Raw genomic sequence first — 23,532 nt, forward strand, 5'->3', positions numbered from 1 at the left:
TATGGATAGTCAATGAAATAATGCCCACTTAATTTAGAGCTCATTCTGTTGTGTGGGTATCCAAGATAGTCTCCACCTGTGGTGTGACACCAATGAATGGATTACATGACCAAATAGGCCAATGTGGGTTAACTTCCTGAATACTGCTCTTTCCCTGCCCCGCCCCCCAACTGTTGAAAAGACCCTGACAGCCCTACCTTCATCCCAGGTATAAGAACCAGAATACTTTTTTTAAGGATATGCTCACTCATAGCAACAACCCTATAAAATAGGTTCTGTTATTCTCATTTTACAGAGAAGGAAATAGGCACAGAGCTTAAATTACCCAGGGGCATGATACTTAAAATGAAGTCTTGTAGATTCTATTGTTGTATCTTACCACCTGCTCAGTAGTAAACTTGGGGTTTCAACGTATAATAACCCTTCACATATTTGGTCTAAATTATGTGGCTGTAAGTCTGTTTCATTAAAAAGCTACCTTGTGACATAGATAATTTTTATCAAGAATGTGTGAGGGGTGACATTGATCTCCAAAACACTCAACACCACTTTTAGGTTATGGTCTTTGAACTGTTTCCCTAGTGTGGTGGTAGCCCGTCATGCACTTGATTGCTTTCCATCATGATGAAAAGCAGTTTTCATTGTACTGCAGCTGACTAGGGTGATAGCTGGCATCTCACTGGCCCAGTTGTGACAGATCCATGACCCATTTCTTTCAGTCAGGGTGCTAGTTAACATCATGTATAAACTCAAAAAGGGAGACAGAAACAAGAGGGCAAGGCCAGGAATACTATGTCATTTTTATATGTGAGTGTATTCGAGTGTAGGACAGGACTCAACAAAAATAATTATAGCTTTATTGTGTGAGCAGTTCTTTGTACTTATAAACAGAATTTATAAGTAATAACCTTTCTCCGTGTTAAAAAGCTATCTTAGGGAGTTGGGTGTTCGTGTGCGTGAACAGAAATGCCAAGGGTTTAAATCTCAACACGCAATTAGCCTCCGCAACTTCATTATAAGAAAGTCTTGATTCAACCAGGACCTGCTCTCGTCATCAGATTCATATTCTGCAAAAGGAAAGGTTCCCCTGTTGCTGAAAAGGGGGTGTTTATGCAATACAATCCTAAAGAGACAAGGTGTTTTGGGGTTTTTTACTTCGTTACCGCACATTCCCGTTTTGGAGGGAAAAAAAAGTTTGATACAGAATGCAAAATGGCGACCTCCAGTGACGTCATGCCTGCTATGGTCGGTCGCGCATGAGGGCTGAATAAGGGCGGAAGCGGGCTCAAGCCGCTTCAAGGTGCCTCAGTACGGGCGGTCCTGGCTACTTACGCAACCGGACAAGTGTCAACATCGGGCGGATGTGTCCCAGCTGATAATTTACTAAGGGCGGAAGTTCTCCTTTTAAGGGCGGAAAGGCCCTAACCGAAGAATAATAGCTTCAGCACCTATCGTGTTTCAGTTACTTCCGGGGCGGATCGGAAGTTGCTTTGTTTTGCTTCAAGATGGCTGCGGGGATGTATTTGGAACATTATCTGGACAGTAAGAGCAGGCTGGAGGAGGGGGTCAGGGGTCAACAGAGTGGTGGCGGGGATCAGGGCTGAAGAGATCTATGGCCCCGAAGTCCCGGTGGTTAGAAGGTCACACTTGTGAAGGGGTTTCGGGAGAGAAAATATTGGAGGGTGTGAAGAAAGAGGGGGCGGGCAGCGGGGTCTAGGCCTCGCTTTGGGGTGTAGATGAGGGAGGGGCTGCGCGGTGGGGCTGAGGGATGTCTCTTGAAGGGCTAATGTGCATAGTCGGAAAGATTTTTGCTGTCCCCATCTTCAGGGTCTCCAGCCTGAGGGTATATTTTTTTTCTCAAAATCGTTCAGAATCGGTCGTTTTAGTATATCACCCACTGCCATTTGGAGCAGCGACAAAGACCTCGCGGCTCCTCCGCTAAGTTCTTCCTGAGAAGTGGCTTCTCCTGGGTATGGGGGTTGTGAGTGACCACTGTCAGATGATGAACTGGAAGCTTCTCTTCTTGGAGTAAAGATCCGATTCCCATCAAATGGAAATCGTGTTGTGTTTATGCCATTTATGTAACCTACCCCTTCACAAAGTATGTCACCCTATGCGCTTACATTTGTCTTCGTGTTGGGAGTCATTCATTCATTCACTCATTTATTGAAGGCTTGTTATGAGTCAGACATAATGGCAGGTGCTGGGGATATACAAAAATGAGTAAGACGTAGCCCCTGCCCGCAAGTGCTCATAGTCTAGTAGGAAACAGATTCTGCTAGTAAGTATAAAACAGTGTGACAAGTGAAATACTAGAGATACATTGAAAGGACACTTGATAACACTGGAGAAAGAGAGACTAATTACCTGGGGATGGAGGTAAAGCTTTACAGAGGATGTGATGTTTGAACAGAGTCTTGAAGGTTGAGTCTTAATGGGTTTGTGGCAACGTCAGGGAAAACTGAGGTCAGAGTGTTTGATATATAGGACTCTAAGGTGGAAGACTGGGAAGTGACACTGGAGAAAGAGGCTGGGGCTAGATTGTGCGAGGCCTTTTAAAGCCATGCTAAGAAGCTTGCACTTTAAATAGTGAGGAACCAACAGATTTTTAAAATAGAGTGATTTTTATAAAGGAAAATAACTGATGTATGTATGATAAACTGGAGCATGACATTGGTAGTAGGGAGATCAATTAGTGATAACAATCCGGGTCAGAGATGAGGATCTGATCTCAGGGAGTGACAGGAGTATTTAGGAGTTAAATATGACAGGACTGATTGATGACTCAGTGGTTGAGAGAGAAGGAAGGATCTAAGGTGACTTTTTGATTTCCTGCTTGGGATGTGAGGTAGACAGTATATCATGAACATGATAGGAAATTCAGGAGTAATAGCAATATATTTAATTTAGACTTAAGCATAGGAATGGTAATTATATCCATGAGAATGAATGAGATCAAGATCATTCATGGAAAAACAAATGAGAAATTGAGAGGATTAAAGTGTAATCTCAAGAAAACATTAACATTTAAGGGACAGGCTATGGAAATGTCAATGTTGGAATTACCAGTAAGTATATGATGAGATTTGGATTCCTAAGAGGAAGAAAGTTACTCCAAGGAGAAAAGATGTTTCAGACATATATGTTAGAATAGGACTAATAGATCACTTGCTTTAGTAAGTCATTGCTGACTTAAAGTCATCTCAGTAAACTGGTGGTGGCAGACCTGAGGTCATAGATTAAAGCAGTGGAGGGTTTTAAAAGTTTGAAGTGGAGTCATGCAAAAAAATTTTTCTTTTATGGGAGAGACTTAAGTATTCTTGCATTTATTCAAATATTTATTGAGGCCCCTCTATGCAAGTCAAAGGTCTAAACACTAGGGAAACAGAGAAGACAGGTATGTCTAGCCCTTCTGGAGAGTTGGGGAGACAGATACCAAAAAAACCTGACTAATTATACAATTAATTAGTTAATTATAATTGTATAAGTGCCAAGAAGGGTAGAGATAGAATAACTTGACAGCATAATCCACGGCACATGTTGGAGTCTAGGGAAGTCAAGGTTGAGCTGAGCTTTGAAGAATGAATGGGAATATTTAGTAGGCCAAGAGGTATGGTGGAAGTGGGATCAGGAAGACTGGGCGGTGCATTCCAGGCAGAGAGAGCAGCATGTGGAAAGCCAAATGGCAGGAAGAATGCTGGTAAGTTCCAGGTACTTAGAAGGCCAGTACGATCTAAGCAGAGAGAGCACAAAGGGGGACCGACATGAGTGAAGGCTGGTGTGAGGTAAGCAAGGGCCAGAAGGTGCCGGATAGAACTAGGAATAGTGCTGTAGAAAGTTACTGGAGGATTATAAGCAGGAGAGCGGCTTGATCAGATTTTCATTTTTTAAAAGAACATTCTGGCTACTATACAGAGAGCAGACTGTGTTTGTGTGTGTTGAGTGGCGGAGGACACCAGGAGAGTATTTGTGAGCTGAGGGCAAGAAGCTTGGAAACAGAGATTGCAAATGAAGAGAAAGGGCTCATTAATAGAGTAGGGTCACTGAAGGGAGAAAAGGTGGAAAAGCTGTGCAGAGATGGAGAGGTTAGTTATGGGGAGGCAGACACAGCGTCTTCTGAGAAAGGAATGATGAGTGCCATCACAGATACATTCAAGAGTTCAAAGGAGGGAAAACTGAGTCCTGTTTCAGACCTGTACTTTGAAAGCAGCCATAAGGCCTATGAAGTCTAGTGACTCTGTTGCTCCTCTTCTCCCTAGGTATCGAAAACCTCCCTTTTGAACTACAGAGAAACTTTCAGCTCATGAGGGACCTGGACCAAAGAACAGAGGGTACGTACCATACAGAGTAAGGAGTCCATGTGTATACTGAGTGTGTGTGATCATTTCTTTTTCTGTTCAGTGGTAACATATCATTCAGTCTGATCTGGAGGACTGTGGCTTCTCTCTCTCGCTTTTTTACTCTCTTGCATTTCTTAAAAGGAGAGTGATGTTCTGCATTTGTATATCAGCTTTTCCATAACAAATGGATTATTGGGACAATGCATCAAGAATTCAGAGATGCTATGTTCTTTATAGCTTGCTCAAGAAGAATTCAATAAACCACAGTCAACTCTAGAATCATTTCAGTTCTCCACGTTCGGTATATTTATAGAAAGGCTAGAATCTTTCTGCTCTACTGGATTGTTAATTTTACTGTCACAAAATTCAGTGTGGCTTTGGATTGCAACTCATGTTATCAGATAGGAGCTTTGCTGTATGAGACGTTCTTAAAGACAGAGAAAGAAAAAAAGAAGAAAAAATAGCAATTGACATCAGGATCTCTACACTGTATTCAACCTTACAGAAGCACTAGACACCAGCTGTGGCCTTGGACACTGAGCAAGTTTGGCTGCATTGAGGTATTCACTTGGAGCCTGAGGCTATACCTTGAGGTTGGTCTCCTCAAGGTCAAAGATGTCTGTTGGAGCTATCCCCCATACCTGCTGAAGGATATATAGGTCTTGTTTTCCATCCTTATGTAGCCATGCTCAAGGATGTAACAAGCTGGTGTTAGAATACCTAAAACGGGCCAGCCTGAGTGGCTCAGTTGGTTAAGAGTGCGAGCTCTGAGCAACAGGGTCGCCGGTTCGATTCCCACATGGGCCAATGAGCTGCGCCCGAGCTGAGCTGCCAACGGGGCAGGATGGCTCAGCTCGTGAGAGCACATGCTCCTAACAACAAGGTTGCCGGTTCAACTCCCGCATGGGATGATGGGCTATGCCCACCACAAGTAAGATTGAACACGGCACCTTGAGCTGAGTGGCCTCAAACTGGACTTGGAGCTGAGCTAGCTGCGGCCTCCACAACTAAGGTTGAAGGACAACAACTTGACTGTTCCCCTTCCCCAATTCCCCAATAAAAAATCTTTTAAAAGAATACCTAAAAATGTGGTTTAAGTTACTCTGGGTAAGTTTACTCATGAAAAAGTGAACATCATCTAAAATCCTGGACGTAGGTCCCTGAGAACTGCCTGCCAAATTCTGAGAACCAGCCTGCTTTCTTCATAATACAGTTCCAACTCTTGAGTTGATGCACAGAAAGACCAGTTGGAGATCATTGAACTACTTTCTTTTTCAGCTTCCTCCAAAGGCCTCAAACAAATGGGGCATAAGTATAGACTGTGCACTTCCTATTACACGTTACTGCACAATGTTATAGTCATGTTTCTGTTTCTTTCTATTGACTTTTTTTTTATGAGCCCTATCAAATATTGGGCAGTAGACATCTGTAGTTTCAGTGTCTTGGGACATCACTTGCCTTCCAATATTAAAATCTTTGGAGCAATATTTAAGATAACAAACAGAAAAAAAGTGAGGGGAAATATTAGCAAGTTGTAAATGATGAGCAAAATAGGGTGGGCAGTAAGTAGAACTGTTACATTAATGAGCTAGCGCCTCATTTTAAATGGATGCACAGACTAGAAGCCAGCAGCAGTGGATGACCCAGCCTGGTGTACAGCACACAGAACTGTTGTGGGATATTTTTAAGACAAGAAACTAGGCGGTTTTTGAGATAGAATTCATGGTTCAAGAAGCAGCAGCAAGCCCTGCAAAGAAGCATCTTCAGACATCAACAAAAATATACTTTGTACTAGTGCAGTGTGCAAAGGATCCCTCATTATGTTTCAATAATTTGTTTCAACTCTGATAGCAATGTTTTCAGCACTTGAAGTCACCCTTAAACAAATATTGCCAGTATGTTGTATTACTTGAGTATGTGGCACAGTACCTATGAACTTCCAGTACATTTTACTTCGAAGGTTACCATGGTCAATGGAAAAGGTCCAAGGAACAAGAGGAAGAAGTGTGTGTCACCTACCACTCAGGTCATTGTGACCAGGCCTCTCTCTGTTGTAGACCTGAAGGCTGAAATTGACAAGTTGGCCACTGAATATATGAGTAGCGCCCGCAACCTGAGCTCCGAGGAAAAATTGGCTCTTCTCAAACAGATCCAGGAAGCCTATGGCAAATGCAAGGAATTTGGTGACGACAAGGTGCAGCTTGCCATGCAGACCTATGAGATGGTATGGCCCTGTTCATGGCTCCCCGCTTAACTCCCGTCTATTCCTTGGGGTCCTAGACCCCTCTTTTAGCTGTATTGGAATCTGTTTTGGGTCTGGGAGATCCACAGAATCTGTCTTAGCCTATTTTCTTTTACTGGAACGAGCCTTGTATCTCTTCTTTCTCCTTGCTTCCCAACCAGGTGGACAAACACATTCGGCGACTGGACACAGACCTGGCTCGTTTTGAGGCTGACTTGAAGGAGAAACAGATTGAGTCAAGTGACTATGACAGCTCTTCCAGCAAAGGCAAAAAGAGTGAGGAGGGGGGTGGGCTGCGAGAGGCGGGGCGAGATGCAGAGGGAGAAGAAGCCAGCTCTTCAGCTGTGAGTGAGGGGCACCACGTCGGAAAGAAGGGGAAGAAGGAGGGCTTAACCCATCTTTCTGTCTCCCTGCCTTCTGGCTTTCCCCCTCTTTCCTAGAAGGCCGGACTCAAAAAGAGAAGAAAGCTTCCCGTGCTCGTTCCAAAGGGAAAAACTCAGATGAAGAAGCCCCTAAGGCTGCCCAGAAGAAGCTAAAACTTGTGCGCACGTGAGTGTATCGGGGAGCACTTTGTCAGATGACATGCTCTTCTCTCCCCCCGCCCCCAATCCCACCCCACCCTGCCCCTTGCCACTTTCTCTGTCTTCTGTGCCAGTAACTCCTCTCCTTACCATTTTGCTCCCTGCTGGACAGAGAAGCCCCAAATCACTTGCCCCACCAAGGTCTCAAGTTCTAGCTATCTTGGGCATACAGATGACACTTTCTCTTCCTCTTGGCATGCAGAAGTCCTGAGTATGGGATGCCCTCAGTGACCTTTGGCAGTGTCCATCCCTCTGATGTGTTGGATATGCCTGTGGATCCCAACGAACCCACCTATTGCCTTTGTCACCAGGTCTCCTATGGAGAGATGATTGGCTGTGACAACCCTGATGTGAGAACCGCTTTGCCACAGGGGTCCTAGGGGACATAAAGGGAGTGGGAACAAGAGGAGGGAAAATAGTTGAATAGCGGGACTTCAGAATAGGAAGAAGGCAGTTGGAGTTGTTTGGCCTTGGGACCTCTAAGAATTCTTCGAAGGGATGGGCTAAGGGGATACTAAGGAATCCAGGGGTGGGGACTTCTTTGCTTTCCTCTGCCCCACTGGTCCGACTTCTGCTTCTTTCATCCTCTTCCTTTTCTAGTGTTCCATAGAGTGGTTCCACTTCGCCTGTGTGGGGCTGACGACCAAGCCTCGAGGGAAATGGTGAGTGAGAGTTATTGCAGGAGCTGAGCTGCCCCTAAGCGGTGTAGCAGAGGGCATTCTCCCTCACTTTCTCCCTCCCCTTCTCTCTCTTTCTGTTCTTGCCTTTTTAGGTTTTGCCCACGCTGCTCCCAAGAACGGAAGAAGAAATAGATAAGGGCCTTGGATTCCAACAGAGTTTCTTCCACATCCCCTGACCCGGGCTAGTGGGGAGAGGAATGCCTGTGCTGGGGCCAGGGGGTTCAAGGTGAAGTGGATGGTGCAGTGTTATCATCCCTTCTCCTCCCCTCTCCCTACTCCTGGTGCTGAGGCTGCATCCAAATCCTGGTAGGGAGGGCTGCCGCAGCCACTAAGGATGTGTGCTGCCATTCAGCCCACCCCCTTCAGAGGGAAGTGGTCTTGCCCACTCTCCTTTTGCCTCCATGCTGAGGTTGGTGCTGTATTTCCGAGGGATGGTCCTCTTACTCCCCTTGCTTTGTATTTAAGGACTTGGGCAGTAGCATGGGGGCGCTCCCCCAGCCCTACTAATCCCCCCCCCCCCGTGGGGGTTGGCTATTGTGTAATAAACTTTCATCATTCTCTTCCTGCTCTTTCCACGTGGGGGTTCCCCCAGTTTATCTGGGCTGTGGCCCTAATTGAAGGGGCACCCCTTCCTCTGTGCCAAGAGGATTCACCCTGGCCCTGTGAACGGGAGAGGGAGAGGGGGCAAGGTGGACTGCAGATAAGTCACATGTAAAGGAACTTGGGTAGGAGAATAAAAGCTGTACCTGGTGGCCTGCTGTGTTTTTTGTAGAGACAGCATTTTAGTACATGTGCTAAGCATTTTTTTTTTGTTTTGCATCCTTTGGGTTTGATAAGAGGCGGGAAGATGACATGCCAGAAGTAGGACAGGACATGGAACCAGAAGTACACCAGGATGCACAAGTTCTCAACCTGGGAAGGACAGAGCTGGCCGGGGGTGTGTGCCTCAGACCAGGGGTTTCCAAAACTTAAAATTATGTATCTTTTCTCCATAAAACATCTGCCACTTAATTTCCAATAAATGTGTATTTGTGTTTTATACATATACTATTATACTAAATGTTAGCTTGATTTCTTATTTTAAACACAAAACAAAAACATTTTCTCTCCTGCGACTATGAATTGTCTTGCTCACCTTCCAATGGGAAAACACTTCTGTAGACTGAGCCATTCTTACACCTGAGCTCCCCCTCACCTGAACCCTGCTCCTTTCCCCTTTTGGCTCATTTCTTACCTGGAGGCTTCCTTTCAGGTACCTACCCAGGTAGGCCCTGAGTTTGTTTTGTACATTCTATGTCTGTTGCCCAGAACCCTGTCTTGTACTGGTACTCACATTCAGCCTCACTGCCTGTTGGGCAAATTGTTTCTCCAAGTCCCGGTTTCATCATCTGTAAAATAGGGGATCCACTCGAAGGGATGACCTTGTTAATGAAATGAGGTGAGGCACATAAAGAACACAGAACTTACTCCGTGAAAGGTACTGCGTCAATGATAACTTTGCCATCATCATCCTATCCTCTGGAGTATATGACACGTGAGGACCCATACCCCCGCCACCCGTCAGTTTCTGAGGCCCCGCCCCAGGCCTTTTGTGACGTGGGGCCGCCCCTTCTACTACGGGTCAGAAAGCCCGCGCCTGCCGGTTCTCTGGTTTGGCCGGTTAGAAGGCCGCTTTGGTCTGGGAAACGCGCGCGGATTGTCTGGGGCCATGAGGAAGCTCACCGCTGGCTTCCTTCTCTCGCTCCTGAAGGGTGAGAGATTCCCACCTACTCGGTCTCTTCCCTCCCCGGGCTCGGTCTTCTACCTCCCGAGAGCCCTTCCTTTACTGTTTCGGAAACGTTTCTCAAGGAGGTTGCGTTGGATGTGCTCCCCAACTTCTTATTGAGCTCCTCCCCGATTTCCACCGGGCTCACCTTTGTCTCTGCCCCTGGCATCCCCACCGGTCAGACATCCCCGGTTCCTAATTTGCACGGGGCCCCGCTGGCCAGGCTGTCCTGTCCCAGGCCTGGAGCGGGTTTTGGAATTCCGTCCATCCATCAGTCTCTTCCCCACCTCGCAGTGCTGCTCCTGCCTCCGCCAACTACCTCAGCCCAGGATTCCATTTCGGCCTCCACTCCAGGCAGCCCTCTCTCTCCCACCGAATATGAACGCTTCTTCGCACTGCTGACCCCTACCTGGAAGGCAGAGATTACCTGCCGTCTCCGTGCAACCCACGGCTGCCGGAATCCCACCCTTGTCCAGCTGGACCAATATGAGAATCACGGCTTGGTGCCTGATGGTGAGGGCCTAACTAGTGGGGCAGCCCTGTGCTCACTGGAGACAGGGGAAATGATATGGATGGTCTCTTACCCTGTGCCCATATTCTCCACTCTCCAGACCCAAAGTGCCCACCTCCTTCTCCAGGAGGGAGCTCCCCCTTGTGTGTTCACTTTTTCCATCCCTACCCCTTCTCAGGCGCTGTTTGCTCCGACCTCCCTTATGCCTCCTGGTTTGAGTCCTTCTGCCAGTTTACTCAGTACCGTTGCTCTAACCGCGTCTACTATGCCAAGGTGAGGACAAAGGGAGATCTGGTGTTGCAGGACCAAGGGAGAGGCTGTGGCAGTGAGGAGCTGCAGAAGGGCTTTAGGAGGGCGATCCTGAGATCCTGCCTCAGTGCCACTTTGCCCAGATTGCGTACGAATACAGCCTCACCTTGGGCATTCTTAGACTGTCAGAACACTCCTGTTACTGCAAGAAAAGGAGGGAAGAGGGATGGGAAGAGGCAAAGAGATAAGCCCTTCCATTTCTTTTAATGGCCAGTGATTTCATTCAAGTCAAACACAAGAGACTGAAGGCAGGGGTGTGGCCCAGACACAGAGTTTTATCTTGCAGGGAACCCTTTCTCAGGTCTAGAGGGTTCCGCCAGGGACCATGTCCCTTCATCCCTACCCAGGAACTGTGAGACAGAAGGCATGCTGGAAAAGGGACTGAGGAATAAGCTGGAGTAGAAGTCCACCCTTTGGGAAAGGCATTCCCACGTTCCTTCTCTTCTTGCAGAGAGTCCGATGCTCCCAGCCAGTCTCAATTCTCTCACCTAACACTCCCAAGGGGATAGACTCTTCTGCTGAAGTCCCGCCTACCACAATGACCTCCCCCATGTCATCACACATCACAGGTGAGACTCTCCCAGCACCTGGAAGACTACCAACAACCCCTTCCACAAATCCCAGGGCCCAGGATTGAAGGCGTCAGTGGTAGGGAAATGGGAAGAAAGTGGAGGGAAGGTGGGAGATGGGGGCAGGCATCTCTTTACATAAGGCGGAGACTGCTTTTTATGAGTACAAGTTAGAGCTTTCTTGTCCCAGAATATCTTCTGACATTACTTACAAGCCTGCCCTGAATCCATTTTTCGTAACGCTCAAAAACATTCCTGTATGTGGAAGTCCTCTGGGACTTTTGTAAGCTAACATCTTCAGCCTGGAAAGGATTAGTTGCTAGCTATTCAAAATACTTAGTGTTTCCTAAGAGATAAGGACAACAGGTGGTATTTGAGGTGGGAGTTAAGGAAGAGGAGCACTTGTAAGCGAGGCAGAAAGGTGACATGCTACCAACACCGCAATCACCATGGTAATACTGTTTGGATATTCGTACTCATTCTGTGTCTTTTATACTTGACTGTGTGGATAAGTATGATTTAGGCTGCTTTCTTCTGTCTTGGTGTTTATGTGTGTGTCTCTCTGTAAACAAAGACACTCGGGTGTCCAGAAAGCTAACCATCCCCTTCCTTCTCTTTCTTGGTCCCTCCCAAACCCTGCTGCAGCCACAGAACAGCAGGCCTTCCAGCCCTGGCCCGAACGGCTCAACAACAACGTGGAAGAGCTGCTGCAGTCCTCCTTGTCCCTGGGAGGCCAGGAGCAAGGGTCAGATCACAAGCAAAATCAAGGGCAGGAGCAAGAACAAGAACATAAGCAGGAGAAAGGGCAGGAGCAAGAGGAGCAGGAGGAGGAGGAGGAGCAGGAGGAGGAGGGGAAGCTGGAGGAAGGAGAGGGGACAGAGAAGGGACTGGAGGCCATGTCTGGGCTGCAGACGGACTCAGAGCCCAAGTTCCAGGCCCAAGTTTTATCTTCCAAGCCTTTCTCCTTTACTCCCCGGGTGAGGGAAGTGGAGACTACACCTATGATGATGGAGACTATTCAGGAACTCATTCGATCTGCCCAGAAAATGGATGAAATGAGTGATGCATATGATGAGGATTCCACCTGGAAAAGCCAAAACTCTGGCAGGTACAGGAAGTTCTGACTCCCCCAGCAGCCCTACCCTTCCTGCTGCTTTCTTTGGCAATGAGAAGCCCACTTTCCAGGATTCAGCTTCAGCTTCCAGACCCACTCAGACTTGGTTGGGCTTCAGGCGTACCTAGAAATTGCCTGCCTCAGCTGTTCTGTGGCCATCATTGGTTTAAGCACTGCCCTAGACTGCCCGTTTTTTACACGATGTAATGGAATGAGCCCTGTATCTGGAGCTATTAGACTTGGGTTCCGGTCTTGTCTCTGGCCTTGATGAACATTGCAACTTTGAGGAAGTTACTTCCCCTTTCTGGACCTCAGTTCCTCATTTTTAAAAGAAGGCAGTTGGAGATGCCTCTGAGGCTCCATCCAGCTCACTGAATGTGTATGACCAAGAGCAGAGGCTGAGGGGAGGGGAAGAGAGTGGCTATGGCTTTCTGCCCCAGCCCTCTGGCCTGTCCCCACCAGTCAGTGCTGTCTCCTTGCAGCCTCCTGCAGCTGCCCCATGTGGAGGCCTTGCTGGTGATGTGCTATTCCATTATGGAGAACAGTTGCATCATGACCCCCACAGCCAGGGCCTGGCGGCACTTGGAGGATGAGATCCTTGGTTTCGGGAAGACGGTATGTCCACCATGTTGTTTAATGGATACATGCTCATTGGTCATGCTCTGGCCTTGGCACAATACTAGGCCATGGGAATGGGGGGATAAGCAGGAATACAGCAAGCATGAGGCATTGCTGGAGAGGTTTTCTTCAAGTGGGAATCCCTTCTCTGGAAAGACATCTCCAGCTCACCTTAAAGAAGGAAGGTTCAAGACCTAGTCTGGAATCCATTCCAATCCAGAATTCACCCTTCAGCTCTCTAAGTTGTTAGGCTTGAGTCATCTCCTGATCCAGTTCACCATCTTCAATACTTGGCTCTGCCTCAGATGCAGCTCTCCTTTCCACAGGGGTCATAGAACCCATTCCAGGGATCTGTAGAGAGATTCCAGTCTCAATGTGTCCTCAGCACCCAGCAAGTCCTAGTCCCAGGAAAATATCCTTTAGGTTTTCAAATAATACAAGTTAGCAAACATTTGTCGAGAGCTGGTATGCCCTCCATTCATCCATTTGTTTAACAAATATTGATTGGGCCCCAACTCTGTGCCAGGTATTTGAGATGTTGGCAATGAATACAATAGATCCAACCGTCTTGGAGCTCTGGAGTCTAGCGGGAGAGACAGACGGGGAAACAGGCAGAACAGCATGATGGGATAAATGCTGTGATGGATAAGTACAAAGTGCAGACAGAGCGGAAGGGGAGCACAACTGTCTGTGTTTGGGAGGATCAGAGAATGCTTCTTAGAGGAACTAATGTTTAAACTGAAACCTGAGGAGGAAAAATGTTAACCAGGCAAAAGAAGAGGATCAGTAGAAGGTTCCTGCTGGAGGGACTAGTACGTATGTGCAAGAAAGAGAAGAGATTTCATGAGGGACTAAGAATGCGCATGTTGCTCCTGCCCTTAAAAGGCCTAGAGCCCACAAGAGATTCAGCAGCGTTACAAAAGGGTGTGATAGGTGTTGGAGAGAGTATTTTTTTGGGGGTGGGTCGGTGCATGAGGGGATCAGTGTGTTTTTCCAGGACCCATCAGCTCCAAGTCAAGAAGTTTTTCATTCTAGTTGTGGAGGGTGCAACTCAGTGGCCCATGTGGGGATCAAACCGGCAACCTTGGTGTTATGAGCACTGTGCTCTAACCAACTGAGCTAACCAGCCACCCTGGAGGGAGTTTTTTAAGTGTGGGAAGTTCAGGAGTCATGGAGAGCCCAATGGATTTTAAGGCTCTGGTTAAGGAAACAGTAAGGAGCCCATTTTGCCTGGAGCAAAATATTAGGAGTCAAAGAGATAATAAGGGTCAGAATGTGGAAAATCTCGAATGGCAGTCTGAAGCATTTGTTTTTAATTTGGTAGGAAAGAGGAATTTAGTAACCATTTTTGGTCAGGGACATGACCATGCCTCCCTAGAAGCTGTTGTGCAGAGTAAACAAGGTGATGTAGGAGATTTTGTCACTGTGATGTGCTGTAGCCATGGATGCAGGAGGAGATGGATGGATTGACTGGAGATCCTCCTGAGAACGCTGAGGAGCTCGGTCAGGGTGCAGAGTCCAGCTAGGAGGTGGGTACCTCCACTCTAAACAATGTCTTCCAAGAACTTGGAGGTGTTGAACCTAGGTGCTAGAGTATAGGTCTTGAAGTTAAAAAGACTGGATCTTTGTCCCAACTCCACCATGTATAAGATGTGTGGTTTTGCGCAAGTTACCTCACTGAGCCTGTTTCCTCATAGGTCAAATGGACACATTATTAGTACCTATGCTAGGGTAGGGTTCTTGTGAGGACTAAACAAGATGATAGCATTTATAGCCATGGTGCCTAGCCCTATGTCAACTCTTTGTAAATATTAGCATTATCATGAGAGAGAGAGAGAGAGAGAGAGAGAGAGAGAGAGAGAGAGAGAGAGAGAGATGGTTAGGAGTCCTATTCAGATAAGTTAGGGGTCGTTGTTGGTCACTGGATGGTAGACATCTGTCAGGCACTTGGCAATTGAGGATTTGGAGCTTGGGAAAGAGATCAGAACTGATGACAAAGATCTGGGTGTCACCAACAGAGAGATGAAGATTATCTGGGAGGAGATAAATCATCCAGGAAGAGGGTGAACAAATAGAGAGCTGAGGCAAGGTCCTTGAGGAGCCCTTGGGGAGAGGAGTAGGGAGAAATGCCAGAGCAGCTTTCTGAAGAGCCTAAATGCAAAGACTTTGTGGGGATGGCTCTGGAGGGCTGAGTGTGGGGGAATCTCAACCTCAGCCTCTTAGCCACATTCTTGCCCCAGGTCTGTGACAGTCTTGGGCGGCAGCACACAGCTACCTGTCCCCTCTGTGACTTCTGCTCACTGAAGCTGGAGCAATGCCACTCAGAGACCAACCTACAGCGGCAGCAGTGTGACAACGCCCACAAAACACCCTTCATGAGCCCCTTGCTTACATCTCAGAGCTTGTCTGTTGGCACCCAGGTACCTAACTAGCTGGGCAGCCTGCAGTGGCGAGGGGATGGAGGGTGGGGAGGGGGGTGCTCAGGCTCCAGACAGATCTGGGCAGTGGGAAGGGAGGCCTGCAGGGGAACAGGGGCGTGCACATCTCCCCTGTCCTTGTCCCATGTGCCACAGATGGGGACTGTACAATCGGGCCGCTTTTATGGGCTGGATTTGTACGGTGGTCTCCGCATGGACTTTTGGTGTGCCCGACTAGCCACAAAGGGCTGTGAAGATAATCGAGTTGCCAGCTGGCTCCAGACTGAGTTCCTTAGCTTCCAGGATGGGGATTTCCCTACCAAGGTCAGCACCTTTCCCCAAAGCTCAGCCCAACCCCACTCACTCCAGTTCTTTCTGGTTACTTGCTCTAGGCAGCCCATTCTAGGGCTTGGGCCCCTGACTTCTGAGAACCAGTCCTCACTGAGCCTCCTGCATCTCTCCAATAGACTCCCCCACACACACACACACACAGTAGAGTAGGATTGTGTTTAGCAAAGGAGTAGGAATTAGGAGGGGTGGGAGAGCGTGAGACTGGGAGGCAGGAGACAGAGGTTCTGGTCCCAGTTCTGCCAGCTACCTGCCGAGGAGCTTTGGTCAAGTCACTTCCCTCTCTAGGCCAAAATTATACTCATCCCTATAACACATGACTAGGTGATGCCTGAGGGGCCACCACCCTCGTGATCCAGTACTTTCACTGCCTCAGTTTGAGTTTCCTTCCTGGGCTCTTCCTGTGTTTTCCCTGTTGCATCAACTTTGCTCCCCACCTCCCCAAAGCTACTTCCCCTGTGGAACTATCTGTTGTGCCTGAGACCAGGCCTCTCCCTTCTGTGGTTTAGCTGAGGGGCCCCTAGATCTGGAAGGGATCTCAGAGATCCTCTCTGCTGCTCCCTTGGATTTATAGATGGGAAGGTAAGGTCCACAGAGGGAAGTGATTCCCCCAAGGTCACACATTAGAGATTGTTCTACCCTCTCCCTCATTTACCCATCACTAGAAGACTCCCTGAGATTGGGCAACCAACTGGGCCCCCTTCCCATGTTGTGCACCCTCAGTGCCCCTCCTCCTGGGTCCCCATTCCTCAGCCATTTCCCCACCAAGTGGACCAGCAGAACAGCTACTTCCCACTCTCTGGCCCCTGGCTTCTTCCCACTGACTGAACTATGACAGAGAACGGGATTGGAAAGGCAGAGGGGACAAAGACCTGTTCCTCAGAGAGGGGGCACCCTAGGTATAGAAGGTCTGGTTCCAAAGGGCCACATTCCTGCCCCTGGTTCTGGCACTGTGGACACCACTCTCTAGAGAGCTTTTGTTTTGTAAGGCTTCTGATGTCTCCCCACCTCCCCATCTCTGGCTCCTGGTTTAGATTTGTGACACAGACTATGTGCAGTACCCGAACTACTGTGCCTTCAAAAGCCAACAGTGTCTGATGAGAAACCGGGATAGGAAGGTGAGCCCCTCACCCTGCCCACTCCTTCTCCCATCAGCCCCTCAATCGGTCACCTTGGTTGGGCCTGTTCTGAGCCACCCCTCATCTGCTCACCCCCCCACCCCGCCCCCCAGCTCCCCAGCAGCAGGGATGTTGAAAGCAGTTCCCTTATTTGCCTCTCAGGGCAGAGGCTTCCATCACAACACTCCCTCTCCCCTACTCCTCCAGCCTTGGTGTAAGCAAGGTCCCCTTAGGCTGGGAGGGTCTGTGAGGGAGGCTGCCAATGAGAGATGAGGGTTCTGAAGGCACCACGGGAAGAACCCCAGCTGGGTTGGGAATTACCATTGAGGTCTCACTCTTGCCTCCTGCTCTTACTCACCAAGTAGTCTGGGATAAGTCACTTCCTCCCCCAGCCTCAGCCTCATTTCTGAAAAGAGGGGGTTGGTGTCTCTTGTAACTTGAAAAATCCACACCTGAGTTTTCTCCTTCCCTCTACTGCCCTGTGCCCATGCCCACCAGCCCCTGCTTCTTTTGGGACTTCTGACACCTCCCCATCTCTACGCCTCTGGCTCCTGGCTCTGTGACACAGACTGTGTGTACCCAATCTCCATGTAGGTGTCCCGTATGAGATGTCTGCAGAACGAGACTTACAGTGTCTTGTCCCCAGCCAAAAGCGAGGAACTTGTGCTTCGATGGAGCCAGGAGTTTAGCACCTTGACTCTAAGTCAAGCCGGATGAGCTGGGGTTCGTCCTGTCCCCACCCCAGCCTAACATTTTCACATTCTCCATTGCTTTCAGACTCTGTTTGTCAATTTGCTTCTAGGCTGCCCCTTTTGGGGTTTTTAACCTGGCCCATACTCACGTTTTCCCTGAGTTGGGGCAGTAGTTCCAGAGAGGTCCATGATGGTAACTTAAAGGATGTCTTTGCATAAAATGTTTGTTTTCAACCTGTGTGGCCTATTTTGGTTATGATCCCATCCTCAGCACAGTGTCCCGTGGGAATCAATCCACCATCCCTCGAGGCTTATGGATCCGTCTGCTGGTAAAAAATCCTCGTGGGAATGGTGCTCAGGGAAGCAGCCACCTGCCAAGAGAAGAAGCCCTAAAAAATCAGGGAGTTGGATTGAAGAAGGCCGCAGAAGGCCAGAGCCTGACCGAAATCATGTCAGGGAAGGGAGGGGGACCAACTCCAGGGAAGGAGGGTGGGATTTGGATTTTATCAGAAGGGTGGAAATAGTTGGGGCTTGGAGCTCAGGAAACCCTTGATCTGATGTCCAGTAATGGGCCAGATGGTCTGAATGTTGAGGTGGTTGTGTCTTGGCAACATACATTGAGATGTGACTCCAACATTGGCTTTTAATAACGTGGGATATCCCAGAGTGTGTTCTGAGGACACGTATGTTTGGGGAACTGGACCGTCTCTCCCTCTCTTCTGTAGGTTCACAGTAGATTAACAGTATTAAAGAAAAAAGTTATGGAAAAGTTCAAATGCACAAAAATAGAACAGTATAATGCATCCCCATCTACCCTTCACCCAGCTTGGATTATCAACACATGATCAATCAATGGCGTGTTAAAAGCTCTGAGAAGCCCTGTAATAGAGAAGCTTGTTTAACCCAGTGTTTTTCAAACTCATTTGACCATAACACCCTTTTTCACCAACCACTCAAAAACTTGAAGTTGTTTTTGTGTATTGAGATTGGACTATATGCCCACTCCTATTGATACAGAAAACAAGGGGCTTGGCCTAAGGGTACAGAGAAGAGGGACTGTAATCTGAGCTCTGCCCAGCCCCTTCCCCCCAGCTCACAGCTTGGGAAAGAGACAAGCAAGGAGGAACCACCCAGCTTGGTAACTGCTGTGATGGAGGGGCTATGTGCACTCTGCAGTGAGAGTCGGCCAAGCGGCTGCAACTAGCACACAGAGGAGCCCTAGACAGTATGAGGTATAAGCCACTAGTGGCAAGAGCAAAACCACCTGTGGGAATCCAAAAAAGAAGAGACACCCAGGGGGAACTGGTGAGAACAGCGAGAGGCTGGTGGGTTAGTCATCGCATTAGTGGGTGTGTGTACCAGTTAGGCTTCCCGGAAACTGTGGGGAGTGTGTGAGCAGTGGGTGGGAGAGTCATTAGTTGGCCAGAGTTGGGGCTGAATTAAGTGCCATTATCTGCTGGGGTTTCTTTTCTGGCCAGTCTGTGAAGACAGCTGAAAGCACAGCTTCCTCTCTCTCTCTCCCCCCCACTTGTGGGGTTGAGTGAGTGCAGAGAGCTGGAATCTGCTGAGATCTGCCCAGGTGGGTGTGTCTCCACCAGCCCCAGGAGCAAGTCTTTCCAGCCCAGCCCAGTTCAGCCCAGCCCAGAGAAGGCTGCGGAAGTCAGCTTGGGGCAACGGCAGAGCTCCACAGGGAACCACAGGTATGGGGGTGTCACAGGTGGGCTTGAACCTCATGGGGGTACAAGGGACAGCACCCTCCTTTAGTAATTGGACACATGGGTGGGGATAGAGGTGAGTGTGAGCCATGGGCCCTGGGAAACCTTTTTGAATAGCTTAAAAGGTAAAAGGGTCTGCCTCAGGCATAAAGACCTTGTCAGACAACACACCCTGGTGTGCCCCTCTGAAGCTTAAAGCCCCCCACTTGGGCATCTTGTGGGGGCTGTGTTCTCCTTCACCCTGTAGGCCCCACTGTCATGCTAAACTCTGTGCTTCCCAAGTCCACCAAGGAGGGTCCTCTGGGGACACTTTCCAAACTTTTCCCACTCTCAGTTAATACTTAACTCCCCATACCCACTCAACTCCCAGGGCAAGGCCCTCTGCTAGATGACAATGAGTTTATCTGATTAAATTCCGTGAATGGGTTCATTGACACAAATGTGTTTTTATGGTTATCTTTCCCAGCTAACCAAGAGATAGTCTAATAGGGTCTTCAAGAAACACCGCCTTAACACCCAATGCATTCATTTATACAAGAGGATTAGACAAAATGGTCTTTTTTTTTTTTTAAGATTTTATTGAAAAATCCGGGAAGGAGAACAGACAAGTTGCTGTCCTTTTGTTCTTTAGTCCAGTTATGGAGGATGTCGCTTCACTGGCCCATGTTGGTGTTATCATTGCGCTCTTCCCAGCTGAGGTAGTCGCTCGCTGGTTATTCGATGGCCACTCACCACGGCTCACGGCGGCTCACAGCAGCTCGGCTGCCGGCTGCTCACACTGACTGCCAGCCATTCACGGTAGCTCACGGCTGCCCACTGCAGCAGGGGCTGCAGCCTACGCTGTCGCTGGCCACTCACGGCAGTCCATCTCCAGGTCGAGCTGTTGTTCACTAGACAAGATGGTCTTTAATGTCCCTATAGCTCTGATAGAAAATGGCTCATGAGTGACATGAAGTGGATGAAATTTCAGATATTGTGCACAGGTGAGGGAAATATTTGAGGGCGGGCAAGGTATTTATTTATTTATTTATTTATTTATAGCTGAGCCATCCTGACACCTGTTGGCAGCTCAGCGGCAGCTCAGCTCAGGCCAGGAATTGAACGGGCGACTTTGTTGCTCAGAGCTTGCACTCTTGAGTGAGTTCTTAACCAACTGAGTCACTCGGCCGGCCTAGGGCAAGACCTTTTGATACCTCTGTATCACAACAATGAGGGCAGCTGCCTGCCTATTACCTGTTTATGAGGGCCTCTTCTGACAAGAAGGGGATCGCCCACTAATTGTATCTCCAACTCCTTTTAGGATGAGCTGAAATTGTGGCCCTAAGGGGAGATGGAGGCAAGGATTGAGGGGGAAACAGAAAGTATACCTGGAAGCCTCACCTCCTAGCCACTCAGAGACTCTAGAGCTTAGCTCCCTCTGCCTCTGATGCCATCAGCTCTCCCCACCCTGCCGCCCCCAGCGGACATCCCAACACAGAAACGTTGTGTGCCCAGTCAGAAAGGGGGAGAACAGAAGCTCGTGGTGTGAGCACAGTGCTGCCAGAGTTCGGGGCTAGGTCAATGAGGCCAAAAGACTGCAGGAAACTTAAAGGTGGGACCCACCAGGCTCCAAAGCAGGGTAAGATGCATGCAGACCAACTCAGAGCACAGGGCCTGGACAGTTGATCTCGTCTGAATGACTTCTGATTAGGACTTTATTTCCCGTTTTTCCAGCTCTTGAAGCAGAGTGGAGGGAGATGTGCAGGTGGGAAGGTGACATCCCCACATTGGGAAAACTAATTATTGAGCTGTAGGCTGTTTTTGCTTTCTGCCTTTACCCAGAAAAACATGGGAGAGATGAGATCAGAATACCCGCGGTGGGAAAAGACATGGCTAAGGGTGATGTTGCAAAAGCAGGAGGAAACAGGCTCAAGTGGGGAGAGGGGGAGATGCTGGAGCAGGAATTTTGTCTGGGGCAAGCAGAGCAGGCCTGGACTAGGGAGGAGGGAGGAGAGAGATAGGATACGATGACCCCCTGGAGCCTGCACCAGAGAGGCACCTCTCTTTGAAAAGAATGTGGTCCCTGGGGCAGGAGGACAGCATCCACTGACCTTGGTGACCTTGTACTATCTCCACACCGCAAAGCCCTCAGATTCTAGACAAGCTAATGAGCAGGATTCATCTGTGTTCCCAAAGCCGCTCTGGGATAGAGCTTTTCACAAAGCCTTTAGACTGCGTTAAACTTTTGCTGGAGGTTCAGCACAGCTTGGATCTGTTTGGGAGTCTGAGTATACAGATACCAAGAGGTCTTCATAATCAAGCCTGTCTGTGTGTATAGATTACATTCTCCCAATTCTGCCCGAGCACAGAAGCAGAGAAATGGGCTTAGCTAACAAGGCATAGAGTGCACACAGTGGAGTGGGTGGGACACATGAATTGGCCGCAACTCCAGAATCTAAAATGAAGTTGGGGCTATTCTGGAGCTGATCTTCTGAAGCAAGGGGAATGGGAAGATCTGAGACTCCTTCTTTTCAAACTACTAAAAAGAGGAGGCGAAGAGAGAGCAAGGCATTTGGTGAACATGTGGAAAGGGCAAGAGAGGACGTGCCTGAGGGGGGTGGCAGACTGGAAAGCTGGACAAAGAGGAGATATTTCTCTCTCCTCCTCGCCCCTAACACTGTCCAAAATTGAGTATTCTTTTGTCTTCAGCTCCTGTCTGCACTGTTGGTCAGGTGCAAGGAGGGTGGATACCGTGGGCAGGTTGTGTGGAGGGGAAGGTATGACCACAATCTAGCTTCCTGACCACTTTTACTCTCTCATTCCAACTTCTTGCCTGTGGCAGAAAAGAGTCCTGTCCCTCTAGCTTATCTCAGCAAAGAGAGGTGCCCAGCCCAGTTCAGAGGGCAATGGGACAGGCCTGAAAGGCCCCGAGGACATAAGGAACCTGGGCCTGAATGTGCACGTGGGCAGAGATGCAGGGAGGAGGAAAGTGGCTGCGCATGCTCTGGTGTATGAGTGGTGTGATGGGCGGGTTATGTGGGGTGGTGCAGTCCCCGCTTCCTCCACGTGTTTGGCACTTTCTTTGCTCCTCAGTGCCTTGGGGCTTGTATCTGTTTGTGCACATCTGCATGGGTATGTGCTCCTGAAGCTGCCTGACTATGTCTGTCTGTGTAAGGACATGGTCCCTAAGGCACCCTTTCCTCCTGGGGCCGGTTGTCCATGCCTCCCTGCATACATATACTTGTGTGTTACAGGGTTTGTAGAGATGTTGATTGCTTTGTTACTAGGGATCTTGTGAGCACGTCTCTTAGTGTACCCAGACCTCTGTGTGTTCTTGTATGGGCCCGTGTGTGTAGTGGTATGCTTATATTACCACATTTGTGTGTGTCAAGGTGATTGAGCCTATGTGGGCCCCCATGGCATGTCCCTCCTTCCCCCGGGTGAAGTGAAACCCCAGTGGCCATCGTTTTCTGGAATGGCTGCTGTTTCTTTACTTCCTCCATTTCCCCCACAACCTGACTTCTTCCTCCAGACAGGATTGGGGAGAGGGTAGGGCTGCCCCTTCCCCACATCTGAAAGCCTCCTTCCATTTCCTGTTTGCCTCCTTTTTGGCAGTTTTTCTCATCTTTGCCATCTGGCCTGGCACTGTGCCCATTCAGCTCCACTGACAGAAACCCCAGGGAAGCAGGCAGATGGGGTGGGGACGAGGGCAGGGGCTTGGCAGCTCTCAATGCCAGGCCATTCTGTGAGTGTCAGAAAGGGGCGACTTACTTACTTTATTTTATTTATTTATTTACTTATTTACTTACTTACTTATTTATTTATCTAATTATTTATTTATTTATTCATTACAAATAGGCTCCATTATAGAGAAACCAAGGACTTCTTTCTTATGGAATTAGAGCATTGCCTTGGGCTTTACTAAAGGATTCTTAACTTTACCTTTAAGTAGCAGTTCACCTAATACATTTTGGTTTGTTTAACATTGTAACTTTGTTGACAGAAAGACTTGGAATTCTTGGGAAATTATTATTCATTATTCAGTGTCTAGTAGGTGCCTACTAGTTGTAGGGAGCTATTGATTTTCCAAGTAATAGTTAAGAATGATAAAGTGTTACTGTGAGCATAGTGTAAACTGTTATTGAAATTTTAATGCAAACTGTTTCCAAACAGGTCTTTTAAGGGAAATGGTCTTTTATTAAGTGAGTTATGGATGTGGGCAAGATAATCAGGAGTGTAATAAGAAGTAGTTAGCTGCTGAGCTGCCAACAGGTGGCAGGATGGCTCAGCTGATGAGAGCACTTGCTCCTAACAACAAGGTTTCTGGTTCGACTCCCACATGGGATGATGGGCTACGCCCACCTGCAGCTAAGATTGAACTCAGCACCTTGAGCTGAGTGGCTGAAAGCTGCCGATGGGTGGCCGGATGGCAACTGGAGTTGGAGCTGAGCTAGCTGCGCCCTCCACAACTAAGACTGAAGGACAACAACTTGGCTGTTCCCCTTCCCCAATTCCCCAACACTGTTCCCCTTCC

The 23,532-nt window shown here is 48.5% G+C and overlaps 3 protein-coding genes across 6 annotated transcripts in view; all 3 read left to right on the top strand.

The window, feature by feature from the left end:
• Positions 1-1,451: 1,451 nt before the first annotated feature.
• On the top strand, positions 1,452-8,854 carry ING4 (inhibitor of growth family member 4). 4 transcript variants are annotated; one of them, XM_019627645.1, is made up of 8 exons: positions 1,452-1,542; positions 4,260-4,331; positions 6,398-6,564; positions 6,744-6,858; positions 7,023-7,131; positions 7,366-7,513; positions 7,764-7,825; positions 7,936-8,854. In XM_019627645.1, the coding sequence occupies exons 1-8, from the start codon at positions 1,506-1,508 to the stop codon at positions 7,973-7,975; spliced, it is 750 nt and encodes a 249-aa protein (XP_019483190.1). In that variant the 5' UTR covers positions 1,452-1,505; the 3' UTR covers positions 7,976-8,854. The 4 variants fall into 4 exon arrangements, with proteins under 4 accessions (XP_019483190.1, XP_019483191.1, XP_019483192.1 ...); XM_019627646.1 differs by having other exon boundaries at positions 7,026-7,131; XM_019627647.1 differs by having other exon boundaries at positions 6,744-6,849.
• Positions 8,855-9,477: 623 nt separating this feature from the next.
• ACRBP (acrosin binding protein) lies at positions 9,478-17,664 on the top strand. Its single transcript, XM_019627644.1, has 10 exons — positions 9,478-9,594; positions 9,903-10,121; positions 10,298-10,392; positions 10,880-10,997; positions 11,643-12,105; positions 12,594-12,726; positions 14,970-15,149; positions 15,303-15,470; positions 16,529-16,612; positions 17,207-17,664. Exons 1-10 carry the CDS (start codon positions 9,552-9,554, stop codon positions 17,327-17,329), a joined length of 1,626 nt encoding a protein of 541 aa, XP_019483189.1. The 5' UTR covers positions 9,478-9,551; the 3' UTR covers positions 17,330-17,664.
• A 1,041-nt stretch (positions 17,665-18,705) lies between these two features.
• LPAR5 (lysophosphatidic acid receptor 5) overlaps positions 18,706-23,532 on the top strand; it is an 11,395-nt gene continuing 6,568 nt past the window's right edge. The window contains exon 1 of the mRNA XM_019627662.1: positions 18,706-19,004. The gene's annotated coding sequence lies outside the window, so the exon portion shown is untranslated. The remainder of the gene's footprint in view (positions 19,005-23,532) is intronic.

The sequence above is a fragment of the Hipposideros armiger genome, unplaced genomic scaffold (genome assembly GCF_001890085.2).
Source record: "Hipposideros armiger isolate ML-2016 unplaced genomic scaffold, ASM189008v1 scaffold_739, whole genome shotgun sequence".
In the NCBI taxonomy this organism is placed as follows: domain Eukaryota; kingdom Metazoa; phylum Chordata; class Mammalia; order Chiroptera; family Hipposideridae; genus Hipposideros; species Hipposideros armiger.

Bases quoted from the DNA above. Each gene is read 5' to 3' on its own strand.
- ING4 (XM_019627645.1), top strand. From the start codon at position 1,506: ATGGCTGCGGGGATGTATTTGGAACATTATCTGGACA. The intron at 7,132-7,365 runs GTGAGTGTATCG...CTTGGCATGCAG, and splicing joins AAGCTAAAACTTGTGCGCAC to AAGTCCTGAGTATGGGATGC. The intron at 7,514-7,763 runs GTGAGAACCGCT...TTCCTTTTCTAG, and splicing joins TTGGCTGTGACAACCCTGAT to TGTTCCATAGAGTGGTTCCA.
- ACRBP (XM_019627644.1), top strand. From the start codon at position 9,552: ATGAGGAAGCTCACCGCTGGCTTCCTTCTCTCGCTCCTGAAGG. The intron at 10,998-11,642 runs GTGAGACTCTCC...ACCCTGCTGCAG, and splicing joins CATGTCATCACACATCACAG to CCACAGAACAGCAGGCCTTC. The intron at 16,613-17,206 runs GTGAGCCCCTCA...ATCTCCATGTAG, and splicing joins TGAGAAACCGGGATAGGAAG to GTGTCCCGTATGAGATGTCT.